The 24,244-nt window shown below is 34.6% G+C and overlaps 1 protein-coding gene and 1 pseudogene across 1 annotated transcript; one reads left to right on the plus strand and one right to left on the minus strand.

Moving 5' to 3' along the window:
- The first annotated feature begins 1,216 nt into the window (after positions 1–1,216).
- Positions 1,217–7,085, plus strand: LOC127799077 (xyloglucan O-acetyltransferase 4-like). The gene is made up of 3 exons (XM_052332796.1): positions 1,217–1,617; positions 1,715–2,007; positions 6,111–7,085. Exons 1-3 carry the CDS (start codon positions 1,383–1,385, stop codon positions 6,888–6,890), a joined length of 1,308 nt encoding a protein of 435 aa, XP_052188756.1. The 5' UTR covers positions 1,217–1,382; the 3' UTR covers positions 6,891–7,085.
- A 3,647-nt stretch (positions 7,086–10,732) lies between these two features.
- LOC127799824 (uncharacterized) lies at positions 10,733–15,465 on the minus strand (annotated as a pseudogene).
- Between the last annotated feature and the right edge of the window lie 8,779 nt (positions 15,466–24,244).

A 24,244-nucleotide genomic window follows, 5' to 3' on the forward strand; every position in this document is an offset into this window, starting at 1 on the left:
TTTATTTTTATTATCTTATAATTCCTTCGCATTTACTTATAAATTACTTTCCAATATAATTAATTTACATTTCAAAATGAAAAAAAAAAAAAAAAAATTCAGAGTCTCTCTCCTCCCAAGTCCCAAAGCAGCAAGCCTAAGTAAGAGAGTATTCCAAGTGATATTATATAGAAATAAATTTGACTAAAATGTGGAAAGCACGATTGATTATTGCTTTGGTTTTGAATATATTGATATGGAAATGGGAAAGAGTGAGAAGGAGGAAAGCCGAGTGAGGAGCTGAATCCGGCGAGATATCAGCCAAAGAAACCTCCACTTTCTGCTGTTCCCAAGTCCACACACCGCCCACGTTATCAGTTACCTTTCCCACTTCCTCCTCCCCCTGCTGCTGCTCCCATAGCCGCTGCCGCTTAACTATTTATGACCGGTCGTTTATAAAATTTTATTTATGTTTCTTATATAAAAAAATTAGTGAAAGAGTATGATTTTTTTTTTAAAAAAAAAGAAAAATTCTATATATCACCATCTTTTTTCTCTTTATACCATATTTTGAGAAAAAATTATTTTTACCCATTATTGCCGATGGCTCAAATTCTCACCGACAACTATGACGAACGCGACCACCATCAAATCTCATCATTGATCCATCATCGCACTTACTTTTTTCTTTTTCTTTCTTTCTTTCTTTTGTTGACGTTGCTCTTACCAAACCCATTTCCCTCATATCTCTCTTTTTCTGTCATTTCTTGTCGCCGCCATCATTACACCTAAACCTTGGGGTTTGGGGGTGCTAGGAGAAATGCCGACAAGAGAGAAAGAGATAAGGGGAAAGTGGGTTCGGTGGGAGCAACGCCAATAGGAGAGAGAGAGAGAAGGGATGGGGAAGTGGGTGGGGGTGGGAGCTGATGGCGGCCGCCAGTGGGAGCTTGGCTGTCGACGATGATGGTCGAGTGCGACGATGGCCGGTGATGATGGACGATGCAGGTGAGACAACTGTGTATAAGGGTATTTTTGAAAAATAATTATGCAACAGTAGAAGGTGGTATGAAGAGAAAAAAAATATTGTAAATAGAATTTTTTAGAAGAAAAAAAAATAAGAAGAAGAGATTATAATAAAAAGAATAATTTTTATCAGTAAAAAATATCATCGGCGTACGCGTTTCTACTTTTGTATCTAGTAGGCTAGTAACAGTAGCACCCTTTAACAAAAGGCAGCCAGAAATCTCACGGCAAATCTCAAAGCCATTTCCGCTGCTTTCACTTTCCTAATCAAAGAAATCTCACGGCGCGGCCATCATCCATCATATCTATATACATAGCAAGATGCTTCATCTTTCTCATCATTCATTCTCGATTATCAAATTCACTCTGTCTGTCTGTCCATGAAGTCATCTAATTCCTTCTCTGACGACGACACTCTCCATTTTATCAGAAGAGACAGAATATGGCTCCCCACCATCATGAACATGCCCAAAGTCTCTCCTTTCTTCTGCCTCTCCCTGATTCTAACCTCCATGCTAGGCTTCTTCATCCTCTACTACTCTGCAAACCCTTTCACCAACACCCCTCCTCATCCTCATCACCAACTGGGTTTCAGCTCCCTGCACCTCCCACACGGTAATACTGCCTAATTCATTCACTTCCGCCCGCCAACACAAACACATCCTCTTTAATTTTCCCGAGAAAATTTAAGTTGTACTTTCCTTCCATGCAGACGATGAACAATACAAGAGCTGCGACCTGTTCAAGGGCCGCTGGGTCCCAGACATCAATGGCTCCCTCTACTCCAACTGGAGCTGTTCCACCATTCCGGAATCCAAGAACTGCTTCAAGAACGGGAGGAGGGATGCGGATTTCGTGAGCTGGAAGTGGGCGCCGGACCAGTGCGAGCTCCCCAGGTTTGATCCCGGGATTTTCCTGGAAACTGTTAGGGACAAGAAAATGGCATTCATTGGGGACTCACTTGCCAGGAACCACATGGAATCCCTGCTCTGTCTTCTCTCCCAGGTGACCTACCATACCATCTCTCTTTCTTCTTCTCAACTTTTAATTAACTTCTTGTTTAATATTACAATTAGGCTGAAATCATCTTGAATTCATACTTAAATAACCATTAGGATTGAATTTTCAACAGTTTTTTTTATCAATTCTTGCCCAGTCACCATACAAAATCTTCAACTTTAATGTTCTAATAGAGAGGAGTTATTACAAAATTTATTATCAGTTACAGTTTCCCAAAGGTTGCTAGACACAACTTGTGAAGAGGAGTGAACCTTTAGTACAGACATGGAAGAAGACATAATTGAGCACACAAGAATTGCGCTCTTTTCTCTCTCTCTCTCCTCATAAATAGGCAGTGTTTATTAATTGAAATATAAACTAAAAAACGTAAGATAAAAAAAATATTTTGAATAAAAATATTTTTTATTATATTTATTAGATTTATCTAAAAAAAATTATGTGACATCTTATTTTAAAATTTTTAAATAAATTCATTTCTACCTCTTTTAGATAAGTTATCTTAGATTTTACTGATAATCTATCTTGATATAATTTTATCTTATTAAGTTTAACAAATGCTACGTTAATACGAAGATGTTATTTAAATACAAAAGTTTAATATTTTGTCTTATTCATAATACTAATCGTTAAAAAATTATCAATAATTATTTAGTAACTAATGATTATTTGTCATGTAATAAATAATGATCAATAATTTTTTTGATTATTAATATTAAACATCACCTAAAATAACAAAATTTCATGTTTGAATTGCAAATTTCATTCATTCATTCATATATAATATGCTTTGCTTGTAACCAGCCATAACTTGGAAGTTCATTGAAAAGCTCTTTGTTGGTTCATTGGGATGATGGGATGAGCATTAGGCCAAGGAAGGAATGATGCTTTGAGCAACCTTTCCTCCCTTTTTATATCAAACAAAAAACAAATCATTATGTTATATTAAATATGTTAAAAAATACATATTATTAGATCAAAGTGGCTTTTAACATTTTTCATAATCATTTTAATAAGTAAGATAAATTTTTATAAATCAAGATAAGATTGAAATATTTTTTAAATTAATATATAAAATGATCAAGATAAGATTATGAAGTATTTTAATTTTTTTTAAAATATATTAGATGACATAGACGTTATTTTTTTCTTACCTATAAGATCTAAGATATAATTATTTGAAGAAAAAAAAAAGATAAATATATTTAAAAAATATTAAAAAAAAAGTCACGTAGTTTTTTTAAAGAATTATTAAATAAATTTAATAAATATATTAAAATAATAAAAATATAAAATAATTTATATATTTATATTTTAATTAATAAATATTATTCCAATCAAAACATGATTTGATTGACTTAATTCCATATTTATTAGGGATTAATGGTTGATGTATTGTCATTTATCATAATGTAAGGAAAATGAGAAATCATTAAAACAAAATCCTTTTTGTACTTTTTGTTTTGATCACACCAGCCAACTTTAGGGGGCCCCCCACAAATTGTTCCCTTCACACATTGGAAAGGCTATGCCTCATGATGGATGGTTGAAATAATCGGCTCGTATTGGGTTTACCGCGTGGTCAACCGCTCAGCATATTTTCTCTTTCACTACCCCGCCTGACTCGCAACCGGGCTCCTGCCACGTGCACTCTGGGATCAGTGGACTTGATTTATTTTTCCTTTCTCGGACGGGGAGCCAGCCCATGGGCCCTAATGTCTTGTAGGGGAAACGTTGAGTGGGAAACGCTGTAACTTGTAAAGAGTGACAATTCTGAGAAATAATTTTTATATGCGGTATATATATATATTTAAAATAATTTTATTTAAAATTAATAAAATTATTATAAATTTATGTTGATCATAGCTCTAAATTTCTATGAGTTATGCTATTTGTATAGAATTTTTTTTATAAATTAATTTATAGGTGTAATATATCGCGAGAAATTAAAGATATTTGATATATATTAGAGTAATTTATTGCGATAAATTATCGATATATTGGATCTAAATGAAAAGAGGGAGACAAAGAGATAAGACAGAACTCATCGACCAAACCCCTATTTCTCAATTGATAAAGATGTCATTCTTTACCAATGACCACCCAAACCAATCGACCACGGGTGACCACCCAACCAATCAACCATGGGTGACCACCCAACCAACTGACCACGGAGGCATGAAAGATTAGTGGTGTCGATGTTCAGATTTAGTTGACCATGATTTGTAGGCCCGTAGTAAAGAGATAAGCCAAAATGCAAAGAGAAAGAATAAAGTGGAAGCAAAGACAAGAAAATTTTTACGTGGTTTGACCAAAATGATGCCTATTCCACGACTGTTCTCTGGCTATTCTAGCAGAGTAATAGTATCTCATTCTTGTTGTTTTCTTACAAAGGTATTTCGACCCCTATTTATAGTGAAGGGTGTTTACAATTGCATAAAATATAAAAGTATAATGATGATATAATGGGGGACAAGTCGTCCTTATCATTTGCATAAAATCAGGAGTGAGATTCTCATTACAAGAGATCTGGTTTACTTTAGATAAAGTGAGTGGGTCCCTGCCTCTGATTATTCAGCAATAATGTTGTTATGCGAGCTGAACAGTTTGACCGGCTAACTGAACTGTTGGTCAGCGACTTAGAGGGATCGATGGAAGTTTGTTGGGTATATATCGCTGAGAGCTCGCTTGGATCTGCGACCTGAACTCGGGTTTCAGCGATGCGTGAGTTTGCTTTGGCGAGCTCGGCTTGGGCCTATTGGGTTTTAGGCGATCGGGCTGACCTATTGAACTGAGTCTAACCTATAAGAAAGTGGTGCGAAAAATATGTATAACAAGCGAAGAGTTTGAGGTTTGTAAGTTTTCAAGCAAACAAACTACATGGACTCAACCAGTTGAAAACCTGAAGCGTTTAAATATTAGGCATCAAAGTTCTCAGTATGTTGAAATGCTAAACCCAGATCACTCATCTCCGTTTATCAATTTAACCACAGCCATCCCATTCCTCCATAAAAGTGTGCGGGGGCGTGTGTATCCAATGTCACAGTTTATGTAACAACCATTGTGATTGCAGAATATGTTATGGGTCTTTCTAATTTATTCATCTTGTAGAGGTATATTTCTCACCCTAAGGCTGGCAATTTTTACTTTATATGAATCATCTATATTGGTTGTTTGATAAAGGAAAACCACCCTGTTGAAGTGACTTTGTCAAATTTTTTTCATATCAAAGATATTTTATTAGGAATTTTTTTATAGGACGAGACAAATTGATAGACAAGATTACAGAATGAAAGTTAAAAGACTAAAATGCCATCACTTACATTGCATTGAAAAAATTTCAATGCAATGTGAGCGAATATAATGTGAGCGATGACATTTTAGTCTTTTAGCCCTCATTCTGTAAGCCTGTTTGTTAATCTGTCTGGCTCTCAAGAATTTTTCTTCTACTAATTCATGCCAAACAAAGTTATTCGTTGGTTGGGTTGGACATCGTCCGACGACTAGGGCGACGGTGTTAGGAGAGGAAGAGGCGATGATGTTTGAGAGAGTGAGAGTGAGAGAAAGAGTCAATCGTGAGAGACAAAAGAAGAAAGAGAGAGAGATGGTTCTGAGTCAGTTATCACAACTGCAATTTAATCATTTAATTACTTATATATAAATCAATCTGTAAAAGTTCTTCGGTATAAATAGCATAACTCAATTTTTGTTTTTGATTCACAATAATAGAAAAATAGGTTTCATTATTTGGACTAAATTCTTTAATTATATATAATTATAAAATATTTTATTCTCATTTATTAATTAATGATATATATATATATATATATACGATTTCCTTCTCTTGCTAGTGTTGAGTAACTTTTATATTAGCCAACGCAAATAAAATGAAAAACTCTTATATATTAAAATGATTGTATCGTGTGGGACAACTCTTTATGTATTGGAATGGTTGATTTCGAAACTCTCATTTGATTTTCTGAAACTTGCACTCAAATTCATCGACATAGAGAAGATGATTCATTCTGTACTCTCCAGATGCTTGAGCTGTCTTGTGAGCTTAACTTGCTTTGCTAACAATATTCTTGCAGGAAGAAGTTCCGGTGGACATTTTCAAGGACCCCGGCGACCGGTTCCGGACATGGCAGTTTACTCGCCATAACTTCACTCTGATGATCTTATGGTCCAAGTTCTTGGTGATGAGCAAGGAGAGACTGATCAACAACTCCAGTTCTGGCGTTTTCGACTTGCAGCTCGATAGAGTTGATGATAACTGGGCAGCAAAACTTTCCGGCATAGACTTCGCCATCATCTCCGATGCCCACTGGTTCTTCCGGAAGATTTACCTGCACGAAGGTGGCAATATGACCGGTTGTGTGTACTGCAGCGAACCGGGTGTCACAGACCTTGGCCTGAGCTTTGCGCTGAGAATGTCATTCCGGGCAGCGCTCAGCCACATAAACAGGTGCAGCGAGTGCGGGTTAGGGATGACGACTCTGTTGAGGACATTTTCACCGGCCCATTTCGAGAATGGGACGTGGGACAACGGAGGAAGCTGCAACCGGACAAGTCCCCGGGCTGAAGAGGGGAACGAGTTTGGCAGGTTCGAGTTGGAACTGAGGAGCATCCAAGTGGAAGAGCTCGAAAGGGCGAGGAGGAAAGGGAAGGGAACAGGGAAGAGGTTTGAAGCTCTGGATATAACCAGAGCCATGCTAATGAGGCCTGATGGGCACCCTGGATCTTACTGGGGAAACAAATGGATGAAGGGCTACGACGATTGTGTTCACTGGTGCTTGCCAGGCCCCATTGATGTCTGGAACGATCTCCTGATGGCGATCCTCAAGAAGAACTCGGGTTTTCCTCTTGATTAAGGGGCGATTAGCATAGTTCTGCACATAATCCTATCTACGATGTAAAAGCAAGTTAATTTTTTTGAGTTCTTTCCGGATTCGCTATTGATATAACCTTCTTGTATCCAGCGCCGGCCCTCAGATTTTAGAAGTCTAAAGCAAAAAATTTTTATGAGACCCTCTATAATTATATTTAAAAATAAAATTAATATGGATAGATTTTTTTATTATATAAAATTCATAATATTTCACTTTAAATTTATTTTTTTAATATTTTTAAATTAAAAAATTTATAATTAATTTATTCCAACATATATTTTTCAATAGATACCATTGCCAATCCATTAGTGTAGATTCACTAATAATAAATGGATCACAAATATTGAAACATATATACAAAATTAATTGATAATTTAAGGACTAATAAAAAAATTAAAAAATATACTTGATAAGTTACACAACGGGATGATGAAAATGAAAATGAAATTGTTGAAGAGAATGCATAGTTGTGAAATCGGTTGAATTGAGGACCTACTCTTGCGCAGATTGATAATAGATGCCAATGACAATGGATTGATAAGAAATTGAGAAGGAGAGGAACTGAAAAAGACGATGAAGTCACGATCACTGGTAAATGCATGAAAATAGTTGTCATACAATCATACAGGGGGAGATTGAGATTAATTACAAATGCAAGGAATAATTGTGAAGGGATGAGTGTCATTGGCAGAGCATGAGAATGAGATTAATTAAAAATTTATAGTGATACGCATGAGATTAATTATTGATAAAAGGAAGGTGAAAGATTGAGATTAATTAAAAATTTACAATGACTCGAAATGGGCATGGCCCCTAACCTCTCTTTAATTTTTAAATTTATTATTTTTAATTAATTTAAAATTTAAAAATTGAAATGGGCATGGGCCTTGAGTGGCTGCCTAGACAACCTAGGCCCAAGGCCAGCCCTGCTTGTATCTTGTAGCAAATAACATAGTCACTAGATACTTTTCATGACAGTGAATCAAAAACTTCACAGGAAGAAACTAGAAAAGAAGAACAAGAAAACAGCTGGAAGATTTACACATGGCGATGCAATGAGATAGAATCTTCCTAGCCTTGACTCTGAGAATGCACTAACACTTGTGTATAATGCAAGGGGTGAAGATGGTTTTCAAGATATTTTCAAAAACACAAACATACACACACTGGAAAGGAAATAAAAACCCTAGCAAGACTTGGTATAGCCAGGCATAGGCATAAACAAAGCATTAACCAAAACATGAAGATAATTGTTACCTTACGCATGTTGGAGATGTTGTCGGTTTCTCATTGATGTGCCAAGACCCGAACTCTTCTAGTCACTCGCAAGTTCCCATGAACTAGCTCGCGTCCAAGCCTCGTTTGCTCTCGTACCTATCCTTTGGACAACCACGCCACCCTCACAGCCATAGGAGACCAAGTTAGTCCACACCTAGACTGCAATGGAATCCTTTGTCAAACCCATAAGCTAGACAAGTTCGATCGAAGGTGACACCAAGCTATATTTGGTTCTTTTTTGGATGCAACCAGTCATCTCATGACCAAGGGACCAACAGGAAGATGAAGGAAGCAAGGAGAAGAGAAGTAGCAATAAAGCAAGAAGAATAGAGAGTATTGAGAACTTTCTGCTTCTTTTCTTAGAGAGACAAAATAAGAAGAATGGAGAAAAGAGTAAAGAAGAAATCGACTTTCCCTCTCTTTTGTCTCTCTTTTCTTGTTTTCGTAAATACACTTAGTGTGCGTTTGATAGGGGTGGAAAATGAGGGTGAAATTCGAATTCTATCTAAATTTCAAGAAATTTTATCAAACACCTTTTCAATTCTATGGAATTCGAATTCCATTTTAGTTCAAAAAGTGAAGATTTTCCTTGAAATCAATGAATTGGAATTCCATGGAATTGGAATTTTTTACCTCTATCAAACGCACCCTTAGGCTGCGTAAGGCTGCGTTTGATAGCATGAAAAATACATGGAAAATGTCTCATCCAGGGAATTGAATTTCATTTTGGGTGTTTGACACATTACATTTTTCATAGAATTGAATTCCATGGTACAATCATTAAAGCTTGTTTTTAGCTCTTTTTCATGGAAAATTCCATCTAGGGGGAGATGGTTTTTGTTTTCCATGTAAGTTGAAAAACACTTTCTTTTCTACCTAAATGCTATCAAACACACCCTTAAAGACATTCATTACCATCTCAACAGATTTGGAATAAAACACATGAAACAGCCAATAGTGCATTTAATGCTCTGTCGGTGAAAATGATGGAAGAATGGCTCATGAAATCAAATCCCACGCCTTGAAACTGTCGACCGTTTGAGACAATCGATCGACGGTTTTAATTAAACAGTTAATCGTTCAAGAAGCACCATCGACTGTTTCATGCCTTTTATTCATAGTTTTCACAAATTGCATTAAGGCTCGCCATTAATTCTTAATAATCCTCCTATTAACTTTTAATGAAACCAAATCCTTCCATTAACTCTTAACGACATGCTTATTAACTCTTAATGGTCTCTCCCTATTAATTCTTAGCAGTTTGTTGATTATCTTGTTAACTCTTAACAGAACATCATCATTAACTTTAATGATGATTAAGAACACATTACAACAAACCATTGCTAATCTAATGCTATGCTTAGTTTGTGTGTGACCTTTTAGGTCATTAGGACATGTTAAATTCTTCATCATCCATCAAACACTTCGATTTACTATGAGAAACTTTCAATTTCTTTACAGCACGCCAAAAGGTTCTGAATGACTTCTAACATAATGTCAAGAAAAACATAATGGCAATGAAGTCAATACTTCTTGTAAACCTATTTAGGCTTTCAATTACTGTGCACTATAATCCTCCAATTGACTAACATTCTAATCGAGTGAGAGCCATGAATTAATTAAACTCACAAGACTCGATAGCTATGCCAAGATTTAGTATAGTGTGATCGAAATGACACATCAAAACTCTTTCTGATATCGAAAACTCTTTTTTGATCATGTGCACCTTGGTTAGGGATTTTCCAAACTACAACCAATTGAGATCATATAGGATGTTCACCTTATGTTGAAGGTCAATGATGATGAGATCAATGGAGTTGTAAAAGATGCCAAAGATCCTTTAAGCCTACAAGGAGGTCCAATCACAAGAGCAAAGGCAAAGAAAATGAGAGAGACACTCAACGGGCTAATTGAAGACATTCGATCCAAACAAGGCTTTACTGATGCATCCACCAATTGGAAGACAACAAGTGGAAGTCAAGCCTATGTCCATTTAATCAGCATGCTAGCCCATTAGAAGATGGCATGTGGCAGCATTTAGAAGATGACACGTGGCACCCAAGATTATGTCTATGTGTAGCTGGCCAACAAAATAATTGTTTAATTTCTTAAATTACATTATGGAGGGTACCAGCCATTAAGGTAGTGGTGTGTTGCTGGTAGTTATTGAGCATTTGGGTAGTGGGTAGTTATTAGGTTAATGGGTAGTTATCTCAAGTTGGTAGTTATTTCATATTTGTTTTTCTATTTAAAGGGAATTGTAAACACTTCAAAAGGTTGGTTAATTTTCGTGATTATTGAAAGGAGAACTTTCTCACTTGGTTTTTCCAAGAACTCAAGACTTATCAAGATTGTTCCAATCTTGTGGCGTCCAATTTCCAAGGCTTATCGCTCCCAACTTCTTCTCTTATTCTGGAGTGTGGCGTCTATATCATTCTTTTTCTTATTTGTTTCGTTTACTTGAATCTGGTTTGGCTTTCTTGGGATGATGCTCAACTTGTTCGTGGGCTTTTAGATGCAACCAAAGGGATCTTCATAGGCTCGCATCAGTTTGTCCCCCTCTCCTCAAGAGGATTCGTCCACGAATCATCACCTACATCAAAAGGAGTTAAGTCAGAAACATTAAAGGTAGCACTAATATTATACTCACCAGGTAGGTCCAACTTGTAAGCATTGTCATTAATCCTAGTAATCACTTGAAATGGTCCATCACCCCTAGGATGCAACTTAGAACGCCTTTGAGTTGGGAATCTCTCCTTGCGCATATGTACCCAAACCCAATCGCCTGGTTCAAAAACTAGTTTCTTTCGACCTTTGTTGGCTTGTGTAACATATTGCTCGGTTCGTTTTTGAATTTGCTGTCGGACTTTCTCGTGCAGTTGTTTCACCATTTCTGCCTTTTGCTTTCCATCTAAATTTACACACTCAACAAGTGGTAAAGGTAATAAATCCAATGGAGTTAGCGGATTAAAACCATAAACTACCTCAAATGGGGAATGGTTAGTGGCAGAATGGACACTACGATTATATGCAAATTCCACATGTGGTAAGCATTCTTCCCAATTCGTCAAATTCTTTTGAATGATGGCACGCAATAGAGTAGACAAAGTACGATTCACTACTTCAGTTTGTCCATCCGTTTGTGGGTGGCAAGTAGTAGAAAATAAAAGTTTTGTTCCCAACTTACCCCACAGCGTCTTCCAAAAGTAGCTTAAGAATTTAGCATCTCGATCCGAGACTATAGTCTTTGGCATGCCATGCAAACGAACAATCTCTTTAAAGAACAAATCTGCAATATTGTTAGCATCATCTGATTTATGGCATGGAATGAAATGTGCCATCTTGGAGAACCTATCAACAACAACAAAAACAGAATCTTTTCCCCTCTTAGACCTAGGTAAACCCAATACAAAATCCATAGAAAGGTCAACCCAAGGTTCGCTCGGAATAGGTAAAGGAGTATATAGACCATGGGGTGAAACTCTTGATTTGGCTTGTTTACAAGTGATACACTTTCCACAAACCCTCTCAACATCCCGTCGCATATGTGGCCAAAAGAAATGCTCAGTTAATACATCTAATGTTTTTCTCACTCCAAAATGTCCCATTAGGCCACCCCCATGAGCCTCCCGCACAAGTAATTCTCTCAAAGAACTTATAGGCACACACATTCTGTTCTCTCTAAATAAATACCCCTCATGCCTATAAAATTTCCCAAAAGCCATTTTCTCACAAGCCTCATAGACATTAGCAAAATCTGGATCACTAGGATACAAGTCTTTAATAAATTCAAATCCTAGCAATTTAGCATTCAAAGTTGAAATAAGAACATACCTGCGAGATAATGCATCTGCAACCACATTTTCTTTTCCTTGTTTATATTTGATCACATAAGGAAAGGTCTCAATGAATTCTAACCATTTTGCATGTCGTTTGTTCAGCTTCCCTTGTCCTTTCAAGTGCTTCAAGGATTCATGATCAGTGTGTATGACAAACTCCTTCGGCCATAAATAGTGCTGCCATGTCTCCAAGGTCCGAACCAAGGCATACAGCTCCTTATCATATGTAGGGTAGTTAAGGGCTGCTCCATTTAGCTTCTCACTGAAAAATGCAATGGGGTGCCGATCCTGCATTAAGACAGCTCCAATGCCAATACCCGAAGCATCACACTCAACCTCAAAGGTTTTAGAAAAATTGGGTAAGGCAAGTATTGGTGCAGAACTTAATTTCTCTTTGATCAAATTAAAAGCTCTTTCTTGCTCACTTCCCCACTTAAAACCCACACTCTTTTTAATAACCTCAGTCAAGGGTGCGGCTAAAGTACTAAAATCCCTAACAAATCTTCTATAGAAACTTGCTAGGCCATGGAAACTTCGCACTTCGGTGATAGATTTAGGTGTAGGCCATTCTTTGATTGCTTTAACTTTCTCCCCATCTACCTCAACCCCTTTATCACTTACAACATATCCTAAGAACACAATCTGATTTGTGCAAAAGGAACACTTCTTGAGGTTAGCAAATAACTTCTCTTTTCGCAAAACACTTAGAACATTTTGCAAATGCTCTAGATGCTCATCTAAGGTCTTGCTATAGATTAGGATGTCATCAAAGTAAACCACTACAAACTTGCCTATAAAAGGACGCAAAATATGGTTCATCAACCTCATGAATGTACTAGGGGCATTAGTTAACCCAAAGGGCATCACTAACCACTCATATAAGCCATATTTTGTCTTAAAAGCGGTTTTCCATTCATCTCCTTCCCTCATTCTAATCTGGTGATATCCACTTTTTAAATCAATTTTAGAAAAGATACATGAACCATGCAATTCATCTAACATGTCATCTAATCTAGGAATGGGATGGCGATACTTTACAGTGATTTGGTTGATGGCTCGACAATCCACGCACATCCTCCATGTCCCATCCTTTTTAGGCACAAGTAAGACCGGAACCGCACATGGACTCATACTCTCTCTTACATATCCCTTTGCTAAAAGTTCCTCAACTTGCCTTTGGAGCTCCTTCGTTTCCTCGGGATTGCTCCTGTAAGCTGGTCGGTTAGGAATTGATGCTCCTGGGATGAAATCTATTTGATGCTCTATTCCCCTCAAAGGTGGCAAACCACTTGGAATATCATTGGGAAAGACGTCATCAAACTCCTGCAAAAGAGATTTAACAATAATAGGCAAAGAAAGGTCAAATTCATTAGTATTTAAGCAAGCCTCTTTGTACAAGAGTACAAACATAGGCTGCCTAGCATAAAAAGCACTCCTCACATCTCCCTCTTTTGCATAAAAACTTCCTTTTTTTCTCTCTATTTTTCCCTTTCCACTCTCTGAATTTCTTTCCTTTTTACTCTCATTGTTCTTTCTTCTCTCTGAATTTCTCTCCTTTTGAATCCCCTCAGATTCACTCTCTTCTTCCTTACTCTTTTGCTCTTCCTTTTTTTTATTTCTCTCGTTCTCACTCCCTCTTTTCTTTTCATTCTCTTTTTTAACCCTCATCTGATCTTCATATATCTGTTGGGGTGTCAAGGGTACAAGGGTAACAGACTTCCCATTCATTACAAAAGAGTATTTGTTAGTGTATCCATCATGCTTGACCCGCCTATCAAACTGCCATGGCCTCCCCAATAGGATATGACCAGCTTGCATTGGCACAACATCACAAAGAACCTTGTCACAGTACCTTCCAATGGAAAATGAAACTAGCACTTGTTTATTTACCTTAATCTCACCACAATCATTCAGCCATTGTAGCTTGTATGGTCGGGGATGTGTTTGAGTTGGTAAATTCAACTTCTCCACCAATTCCGTGCTAGCTACATTGGTGCAGCTTCCTCCATCAATAATCATTCTACACACTCTTTCTTTGATGTGGCACCTTGTGTGAAAAATGTTGTCACGTTGCACCTCATTCTCTTCTCTTGCCTGCAAGTTTAAAGCTCTCCTTGTCACCAAAACAACTCCATTCACGGGATGCTCTTCTCCATCACTCTCATCCATTAGTGGTAAAGATTCAGCCTCTGTCTCACTTTCAGTTTCAACCTCTCCATTGCTCCTTAAAACCATTGTCCTCTTGTTTGGACATTGAGATGCAATATGTCCCTTGCCTAAACACTTAAAACATTTTATATCCCGATTTCTATTAGATTGAGGCTCAAAAGTACCTTTCTCCTTGCTAGGACCCACTTCCTTGCCCTTGTAAGACTTAGGCTCGAATTTGGTTTTAAGATCTGCCTTTTCCTCCCTTTTGCTCCAATTTGGTTTCCAAGTTGAGGATGAACCCGAAATCTGTCCCACCCGTACAACACCTTTTCTTTTGAGTTGCCTCTCAACTTTCATGGCCATGTGTAACATATCCTCTAGCTCAACATAATGTTGTAGCTCTACCACATTGGCAATGTCTCTATTTAGCCCTTGTAAAAACCTAGCCATGGTTGCCTCCCTATCTTCCTCCACATTGGCTCGAATCATGGCAACCTCCATTTCCTTGTGGTAATCCTCCACACTTCGGGCACCTTGAGTGAGGCCTTGTAGCCGCTGGTACAAGTCTCGATAGTAATGACTTGGATAAACCTCTTTCTCATGATTGACTTCATTTGTTCCCAAGTGTCCACAGGCTGTTCACGGTTTCTTCTCCTATTCAAAACAACTTGATCCCACCAAATTATAGCATAATCAGTAAATTCAACAGCAGCAAGTTTTACCTTTTTGATTTCAGAGTAGTTATGACAGTCAAACACAAGTTCCACTTTCTTTTCCCACTCCAAATAGGCTTCCGGATCATTCTTTCCTTGAAATGAAGGAATATTCATTTTAATGCTCCCCAAGTCACGATCATAGGTATCCCTTCTTACTGGATTCCTCCCACCAAATCTGTTAGCCCGTTCATTGCCCAATCTGTTTGTGGCTTGATCCTCAAATTCTTGCTCATCATCTCCATCTCGGTCTAGAGTTCTCGGCCTCCTCACATTTCTTCTTCCAAATCTGTGGCCGAATCTAGGCAAAGTAGATTGATCATCAAAGTTTAGGTCATCTTCTTCATCATCCTCATATCCATCAAGATGACTTTGTCTCCCCAAGTTAGCACTTTCACAAGCTGGTCTTCTTCTCACATCAGTTGGGCCAACTTCTTGCTTTTCTATTCTTTCTATTCTGTCAGTCAATTCTCCAAACATAACATTGAAGCGTTCAAAGTGTTGTTGCATTGCTTGGATCACAAATGAATTGTCACTACTCCCCTCTTCTCGAACTCCCTTGTCTTTTGGGTCCATGTTAGTAACCTGCATAAAGATTCAAATATAACCTCACAAGCACTCCCTCACGTGTTTTCTCTCAATTTGTTTGATTCACTCAACCCTCGTGTATATCACTATTTATTGGCTTTTTCTTTTAATAAGCTCACACTCTTGCCTTTTACCACTCAACTTTCTCAATTAGCTTTTGAAAGAACTCAACAACTATAATCAAGAAAGTGAAATCTATGGCAACCCAATTTGCAAAGAGTATAACCAGGTTAGATTGAAGAAGGAACACAGAATTGAATAAATTTTGAACACAGAATTTAATCACAATTGATGAATTTAGAACATCAGAAAAACAACCAGATTTGTCTGTGTGTTGAAATGCTATGTACCCACTGATTTGTTGTGTATTTTTTTTTTCTTTTTTTTTTTCTTTTTTTTTTACGTGCTTGACTGAAACTCTTTTTTTTTTTTTTTTTATAAGCACGAAAATTCCACTATCTGAAGTTTGATTCTTGAAATCAAGATGAACAGAGATATGCTTTTATAGGTGTGTGGGTTTAGTTGATTCACACAAACGGTAACAATGAAGGTGATTAGAGTTCACAAAATCAAGATGAACAGATCACAAGGCATCAAAGGTAACGAAGTAAGGATTTAATACCAATGGAAGAACTTAAGTATAGTCACAAATCAAGGAACGAGAAAAAGAAGTACAGTAAGGATAAAGTCAAAGGATGAAAAACAAGAACCAACGAGAACAAAAAATCAAAGGGTGGAAAAGAAGAACACAAAAAACGAAATTTGTATCTGGTAGAAGAAAACAACAAGAACAAAGGAAATAGCAAGAATGCAACCTAATCAGAATTTGGAAATTAATAGATTCCAACAACTTGAATTTTTTTTTTTTTTTTAATGTGTTTCGAACCTGATTTAGAACATGGCTCTGATACCAAAACTGATGCGAGCCTATGAAGATCCCTTTGGTTGCATCTAAAAGCCCACGAACAAGTTGAGCATCATCCCAAGAAAGCCAAACCAGATTCAAGTAAACGAAACAAATAAGAAAAAGAATGATATAGACGCCACACTCCAGAATAAGAGAAGAAGTTGGGAGCGATAAGCCTTGGAAATTGGACGCCACAAGATTGGAACAATCTTGATAAGTCTTGAGTTCTTGGAAAAACCAAGTGAGAAAGTTCTCCTTTCAATAATCACGAAAATTAACCAACCTTTTGAAGTGTTTACAATTCCCTTTAAATAGAAAAACAAATATGAAATAACTACCAACTTGAGATAACTACCCATTAACCTAATAACTACCCACTACCCAAATGCTCAATAACTACCAGCAACACACCACTACCTTAATGGCTGGTACCCTCCATAATGTAATTTAAGAAATTAAACAATTATTTTGTTGGCCAGCTACACATAGACATAATCTTGGGTGCCACGTGTCATCTTCTAAATGCTGCCACATGCCATCTTCTAATGGGCTAGCATGCTGATTAAATGGACATAGGCTTGACTTCCACTTGTTGTCTTCCAATTGGTGGATGCATCAGTAAAGCCTTGTTTGGCTCGAATGTCTTCAATTAGCCCGTTGAGTGTCTCTCTCATTTTCTTTGCCTTTGCTCTTGTGATTGGACCTCCTTGTAGGCTTAAAGGATCTTTGGCATCTTTTACAGCTCCATTGATCTCATCAAATGATCCCATCAACGATCACTGCATCCATACACCATTACACAAATACCATATAAAAAGCATTCTCATATCTTAAACCGAATGGTTATGCTCAACAGAAAATCTTCGACACCAGTGCACAAGATAATCGTGTCGTCTCCAATCTAAGAACCAAATACAAAATCGAAAGCCAGTAACAAATCTTTAATCCTCTCAACTATATGATCTGTTACAAGCATCACATTTAGTAGATGTTCAACTAACACCTATCCATATGTCTACTATCTGTTTCTCATGCAATATGATATGTGACTAACCATTATTTATCATTAGTATTTCATACTAATAAAAGGTAGTAACTCATGTCTTAGTCCATAATCGATTAATTATAGTCCCCATATAAGAAATCTTTGGATTAGGAATAACTTTAAGAAATCATGAGTTATAGATTTTTGTCACATTTTTTTAACAGCTTAAGAATAGAACCATGAGGATATCTAATGACTTATTAATATCCAATTGGAGAGCTATGGATGAAAATATGACTATATATTTTATTGATTGCAAGATTATCAAATAAGTATCCCTATTACATACTAGATGTCATCTAAATCTAACATTACGGCATACGATACTAATAATCCCCCACTTGTACTAATGCTAATTTACAAGCTACTATTGAATCGTCTTTTGGTATTTGATACCCATTTTCTTAATATGGCAATCCAGCTGTGCTTATGTTATTGCTTTAGTTAGTGGGTCCACAACATTTTCCAATGATGCTATCTTCTGCAACTGCACATCCCCATGTGCCACTATCTCTCGAATGAGATGGAAGCATTACTCTATATATTTGGACTTTTGGTGAGACTTGAGTTCTTTCGCTTTAGGCTTGATCACGATTCCTAAATCGACGGTTTCAATTCCACCTTTTGGTGGAACCAAAATTGAACCATCTATAGATAGTTCCGATTTCCAATGGTTTTGGTTTCGGTTTGAATCAATTTAATAAAAAGAAGAAAAAATAAGAAAAAGGGCTTGGACTTAATTTATATATCAATCAAGTTGCCTACATATCTTTTTGGGGTTTAAAAGAATTAAACCCCATGTAGTTCACTTACCATTTGAATTTGTAACCCTCTTACCTTAATTGAAATTATTTCAGAAGTACTGGTTATTGTGCGTTGTATTATATATTTTATATTTATTTAAATTTTTTAACAGTTTGAAATGGTTTCGATTCCTTATTTTTAGGAATTGGAATAGAACTGTAAGTCTTCGTTTCTGGTTCCAATTCTGATTTTTGAATCAAAATCGAAAAGACTGTTTCGGTTCAATTTTTAGAAGAATGGTTCCAATTTAGTTCACGATTTGAACCGAACCGTGATCAGGCTACTTGGCTTGTGCAATAGCCAATTTTTGTTGCAATAGAAGAGTATCGATGACTCAATGGATGAAACCACTTCCAATTTAGCAATGAACTTCATGATCCAAACAACCTCTTTTATCGCATCATATGTTACAACGTAGTCCACTTTCGTGGTGAAATCTACAGTGATCTCCTACTTGAAACTCTTCTAGTTGACTATTCTGCCACAGCAAACAAAACCAAACCCTAATATAGACTTTCTATCATCAATATGAAATTGGTAGTTTGAATATATGAATTCGTCAACACGAAGTTCACCTCCTCCATATACCATATCTTTAGTCTTTCTCAAGTACTTCAAGATATGTTTCACGGCTATCCACTATTTTGAACTTAGATTAAACTTGATATCTGGTAGTGACACTAACTACATAAGTGATATCAGACCTAGTACATAACATAATGTATATTAGACTCTCAATTGCTGAAGCATAGGGAATCTTCTGTATGTTCTCTTTCTTTTTAGAAGTTTTGGGAGACATCTCTTTAGAGAGATGAATTCCATGTCGAATGGGCACAAAACCCTTCTTGGAATTCTCTATACTAATTTTTTTTAGTATTTTCTCTATGTATATGCTTTGGGATAAACCTATCAATCTCATTGCTCTATCTTTATAGATGCAAATTCTCAAAATGTAGGTCACATCTCTCAAATCTTTCGTGGAGAATTTATTAGAAAACCAAAAATTTATTGACATCAACATGCCAACATCAAACAAAATGTCATCCATTTACAAGATAAGGAATGCTCACACACTTCTACTAACCTTCTTGTACACACAAGGTTCATCTGAATTCCTAATGAAACCAAACTCTTTGGTTCCATTATCAAATCAGATATTCCAAGAATGTGAAACCTACTTAAAACCATAAATGGATCTCTTAATCTTGCATACTTTACTACTATCTAAGGATTTAAAGTCTTGTAGATGTTCCATGAATATATCTTCCTCAAGATAACCAATTAAGAATGTGGTTTTGACATCCATTTGCTAGATTTTATAATCCTAGTGTGCAACAATAGCTAACATTAGTCTAATGGATTTAAGCATAGCGATTGGTAAAAATGTTTCCTCATAATCAACACCTTGTCTCTGATGACACTGTTGGTCACTTGACACAAAATGACTACTCAAGAGGAGGAGTGAATTGAGTGATAAAAAACTTATTAAATTGAATTCTTCCATTTTTAAAACTCTTGAGCTTTTATTGTACAAAAAAAAAAAAAAATACTTGTTATAAATATATATGTTGTTTGGGAGTGATAACAATATAAATATACAAACAATCACAATATTAACACAAGATATATAGTGATTCAGTGTCTCCAACACCTACGTCTGCTCTTTTAAGGCTAACCTGACACTTGAGATTCCACTATAACCACACCTAGATTTTCCAACAAGTTCACCTAAGAAACTTTTACACCACGTCGAGGTTTTTCCCTTAAATCACCCCAAAAATTAATACAACATAACAGTACACCTAGATTATTTGGGCTCTAGAAGGCCACTCACAATCCACAACTAAAGAGGTTAAAATGCAATTCTAAGTCCAACAATCTTGGACAAATATGGATATAAGTAAAATGAAAAATATACAATGTAAATAAACAAATATAATGATACAATTTTTACCACACTTGGAGATAATATCTCATTTGCCTTAGGCTCCAAAGATTTGACTTTAAGTTTGAGCCTTGGATTGCTTGAAATGGATGTTTGAGAGCTTGGATGTGCTTTAGAAAGATAGATCTTGATAGTGCATTAGCCTTCTCCAAAAAACTCTTCTTGATATGTATATTTGAGCTTCCAACGGATTTGTAACGACTAAAAAAATCCGACCGTTGGAGCTAAGGAGTCAACTTTCCTAGAACAAAAGTCGACTTCCATTTTAAGTAGGAGTCGACTCTAGTTATACAAGAATCGACTTCTCCATTGTTAGAGTCGACTCTTCGAAATACACCAATACTGTCAGGTCGACTTTGCATAACTTGCTCTCGACTAAGTTGACTCTAGTTTTGCAAGAGTCGACTTCAACTTAAGGGGAGTCGACTCCATTGAACCAAGAAAATAGAATTTTAGTTTTAGTACAAATTCATGATAGAATGATCAACCAATTGATCATTATCTCCATATAGGAACATTTCTTGTATCTCCTCTGTTGAGAAATTTGTGTTTTGATTTTATGAGAAACTAGTTTTTGGTAAATTTAAATGAGAAAATATATTTTCAATATACTTTTAGTAAATTTGGTTTATTGATAATATTCAAAACATTTTGAAGTACTTTTAAGTTTGATGATTTTACAAACAAATATATTTTCAAAATAGTCAAGTATATGTTGAAAATAATTGAGTATTTCATAAGGCATGTGAGAGCCAATCGAGTAAATTTTTTGGGAAAATCAAGTAAAGTTTTTGAAAACTCTTTGTGAAAATCCAATCGAGTATGCTTTGAATATAATCGAGTAATGCTCAACTTATTTTCAAATTAATCGATTACATATATGTATATAATCGAGTAAAGATGCTTTATAACCGACTAACAAAATTCCTATACTCGAGTATATTATGTATTTCTTTGTCATCTTAAATTTAATCGAGTAATATTCTTTTGTACTCGAGTGAATTTGCTTTGTAATCGAGTATCTTTCTTTCAAAAATCTAAACATCATTTTACTCGAGTAAATGTTTTTGAGTAATCGAGTAAAGTTGAGCTAAAAGCTGGCTAAGTTTATTGTCTTAAGTTTAATCGAGTATCAATTATTTGTACTCGGGTAAAGATCCAAAACAATCGAGTAAACTTTATCTTGTAATTGAGTAAGCAATGCAACACTACAACAGATTTTGCTATTAGTGACAATTTTTTAGTGGCGCTATGAATTTTCGTCACAAAAAGTACTCTTTTGGTGACGATATAAGCATTTCGTCACCAAAATTCGTGAACTGTTATTTGTTGGTGATGATTTTGAGATTTCGTCACAAAAAATCGTCACGCATAAGTTGGCACCAACTTTTAGCGCCAATACTCAATTGCAGAAAATGATTTCGTGACGTTTTGTATATGTAGGTGACGAAAAATAAAATGTCAGCATGTTAATATTATATTAGGTGATGATACATTTGTGTCATAAATGAATGAATGACCATCTGTGACGCATTGAATATCGTCACAATTGTAAATAATATTAAGTGACGTTAACTTTGGTCACCTATTGATAGTAATATTTTAGATTGTTGCATAAGATGACGACTTTATGAATGTCACTAATCAGTGTTACATTTGGGGATGATATTATTTGTGTCACGTATACAATAATAACCTATTTGTGATGCATTACATATTGTCACATTTGTGAATAATATTAGGTGACATTGAGTTTCGACACCCATTATTAGTATATTGTAGTTTGATGCATAAGGTGATGACTTTTGAAATGTCAATAATGAGTATGACAATCAATGATAATTTTTTTTCGTCATGTATACAAGAATACCTATTTGTGACGCATTACATATCGTCACATTTGTGAATGGTATTATGTGACATTACATTTTGTCACCCCTTCTTAGTATTAGGTGACATTATATTTCATCACCATTTTTTAGTAATATTTTAATTTGATGTATATAGTGACGATTTGAGAAATGTCACTAATCAATATTATATTCGGTGATGATCTATTGCGTCACATATTCAAAAATACCTATTTGTGACACATTACATATCGTCATATTCATGAATAGTATTAGGTGATAGTGAGTTTCGTCATCCATTATTAGTACTTTTTTAGGTTGACACATAAGGTGAAGACATTGGGTGATGATTTATTTGCATCATATATAGAAAAATACCTATTTATGACACATTACAAATAGTCACATTTGTGAGTGTCATTGAGTGATGTTGAGTTTCGTCACCAATAGTTATTGATAATTTTTGTGTTGTGTGCACAAGTTAACAAAATATTAATTGCCACTATTTCGTATCATATTGGATCACGAAAAAATACATCACATATGGTTATTTGTCAGTTAATGAGTAATTAATTACTTATTAATAAATAATTATTAATAATTCTTTGGATATTAATACTAAATTTTAAACAAAATATTAAAATTTATTCTAAATAGCATTTATATTATTTATAATATTATGCAATCTTAATATCTTTTAAATTTATTAGTATTCATGTTGAAGTTCTTGCCTTTTATCTAAGACAGAAACAAGTGAGACGAATAAACAATGACGTATTGACAATAATATAATTTTATTTTAGAAAAAAAACTTTAAGTTGAAAGAGTAGGGCAATGTTTAAGTATCGATAAATGTATTTTTTTATTAGATTATATGCATTTATTATATCTTATTTTTAAAATTGAGATAATTTTATTGGTTAATGATAAATATATTATGATTCGAATTATTTACTTATGGAATTATTTGAATTTTAAAAATAATATGTAATAAATGTATCTTATTTAAAAATAAGATTAATTTATTATTATTTAGCATTTGAATTATTTATATATATATATATAATTTTACTAATAAGCACACTTGGCTTTATTAAATGTGTACACATTGTGAACAAATACTATATTTAAAAAATAAATAAAAAGTTTAAAAATCATAATATTGTTAAAATTTTAATTATTTTAAATTTTAAAAATCACAAAAATAAAACAATATCGAGGAATTGTATTATATAAAAAGAAATCTAGAGCCAACCTTGTTAGTTTTTTTTTTTATTTGTATAAATAAGAAAACTTTTCGCTAAGTTAAAATATGCTCACAATTTTAGTGAAATTATAATTTCACTTCAAATACAAAAATGACTTATACATCAAAAAGTTTGCAGGTAATCTTATTTGCTCCTGAAACTTATTTTTCTCTTGCCAAGCCTCTCGGAGACACCAAGAGACACTCTCTTGCATCTTAATCAAGACATTTTTTCGTATAAAAAAAATTATTATTATATATTGATGATAATTGTGTAAATTCAACATATAATAACGGTTCTTAAAACTTAACTCGAACATTCAAATTTTATTAGAAAGAAATTATTTTTTAAAATAAATTCACGAAATGTCTCCTTATTTTTTATGGAAGTATTATCAAAACTATTTCTAAACTCTCTAAATACCTCTTTATATGACAGTCATATATTGTTAGTTTTAAAATTTATTTTCTTTTTAGTGTTTAGTTTTACTTTCGTTGTTTATAAATTTGTCTCATTATTTTTTTGTGAGACTCTAAATCTACCCTGTTAATTTGTACATGTTCTACGATATTCGTTTAATGTAATTATTATTTGTATAAAAAATTAATTATTTGAGGTAATAAACTAATAATAAATAATCTAATATATCAAAATAATTTATTATATTTATTTGATTTATAATATAATTAAAATTTTAAATAAATATTAATTTGAAATATAATAATTTAAATTATTTTATTATCACATTTTAGATGATTATAATAAATTAAAATTTAAAAATATTTAATAATTATCATAATTTAAATTATTTATCAACTATATATCATAATTTTAAATTATATTATTTTTATCAATTTAATAATTATGAATATTATTTTTATAAATTATATATATATGTATATTTTATTTAATTATTATTAAATAAAAAAATAAGAAAGACCTAGGGCCTAAATCCCCCTCCCTCCCAAA

This window comes from Diospyros lotus, chromosome 4, assembly GCF_014633365.1.
Source record: "Diospyros lotus cultivar Yz01 chromosome 4, ASM1463336v1, whole genome shotgun sequence".
Lineage (NCBI taxonomy): Eukaryota > Viridiplantae > Streptophyta > Magnoliopsida > Ericales > Ebenaceae > Diospyros > Diospyros lotus.

Excerpts from the sequence above, each read along its gene's own strand:
- LOC127799077 (XM_052332796.1), top strand. The coding sequence starts at position 1,383 with ATGAAGTCATCTAATTCCTTCTCTGACGACGACACTCTCCATTTTATC. Across the intron at positions 1,618-1,714 it reads CTCCCTGCACCTCCCACACG|ACGATGAACAATACAAGAGC; the intron begins GTAATACTGCCT and ends CCTTCCATGCAG. Across the intron at positions 2,008-6,110 it reads TGCTCTGTCTTCTCTCCCAG|GAAGAAGTTCCGGTGGACAT; the intron begins GTGACCTACCAT and ends ATATTCTTGCAG.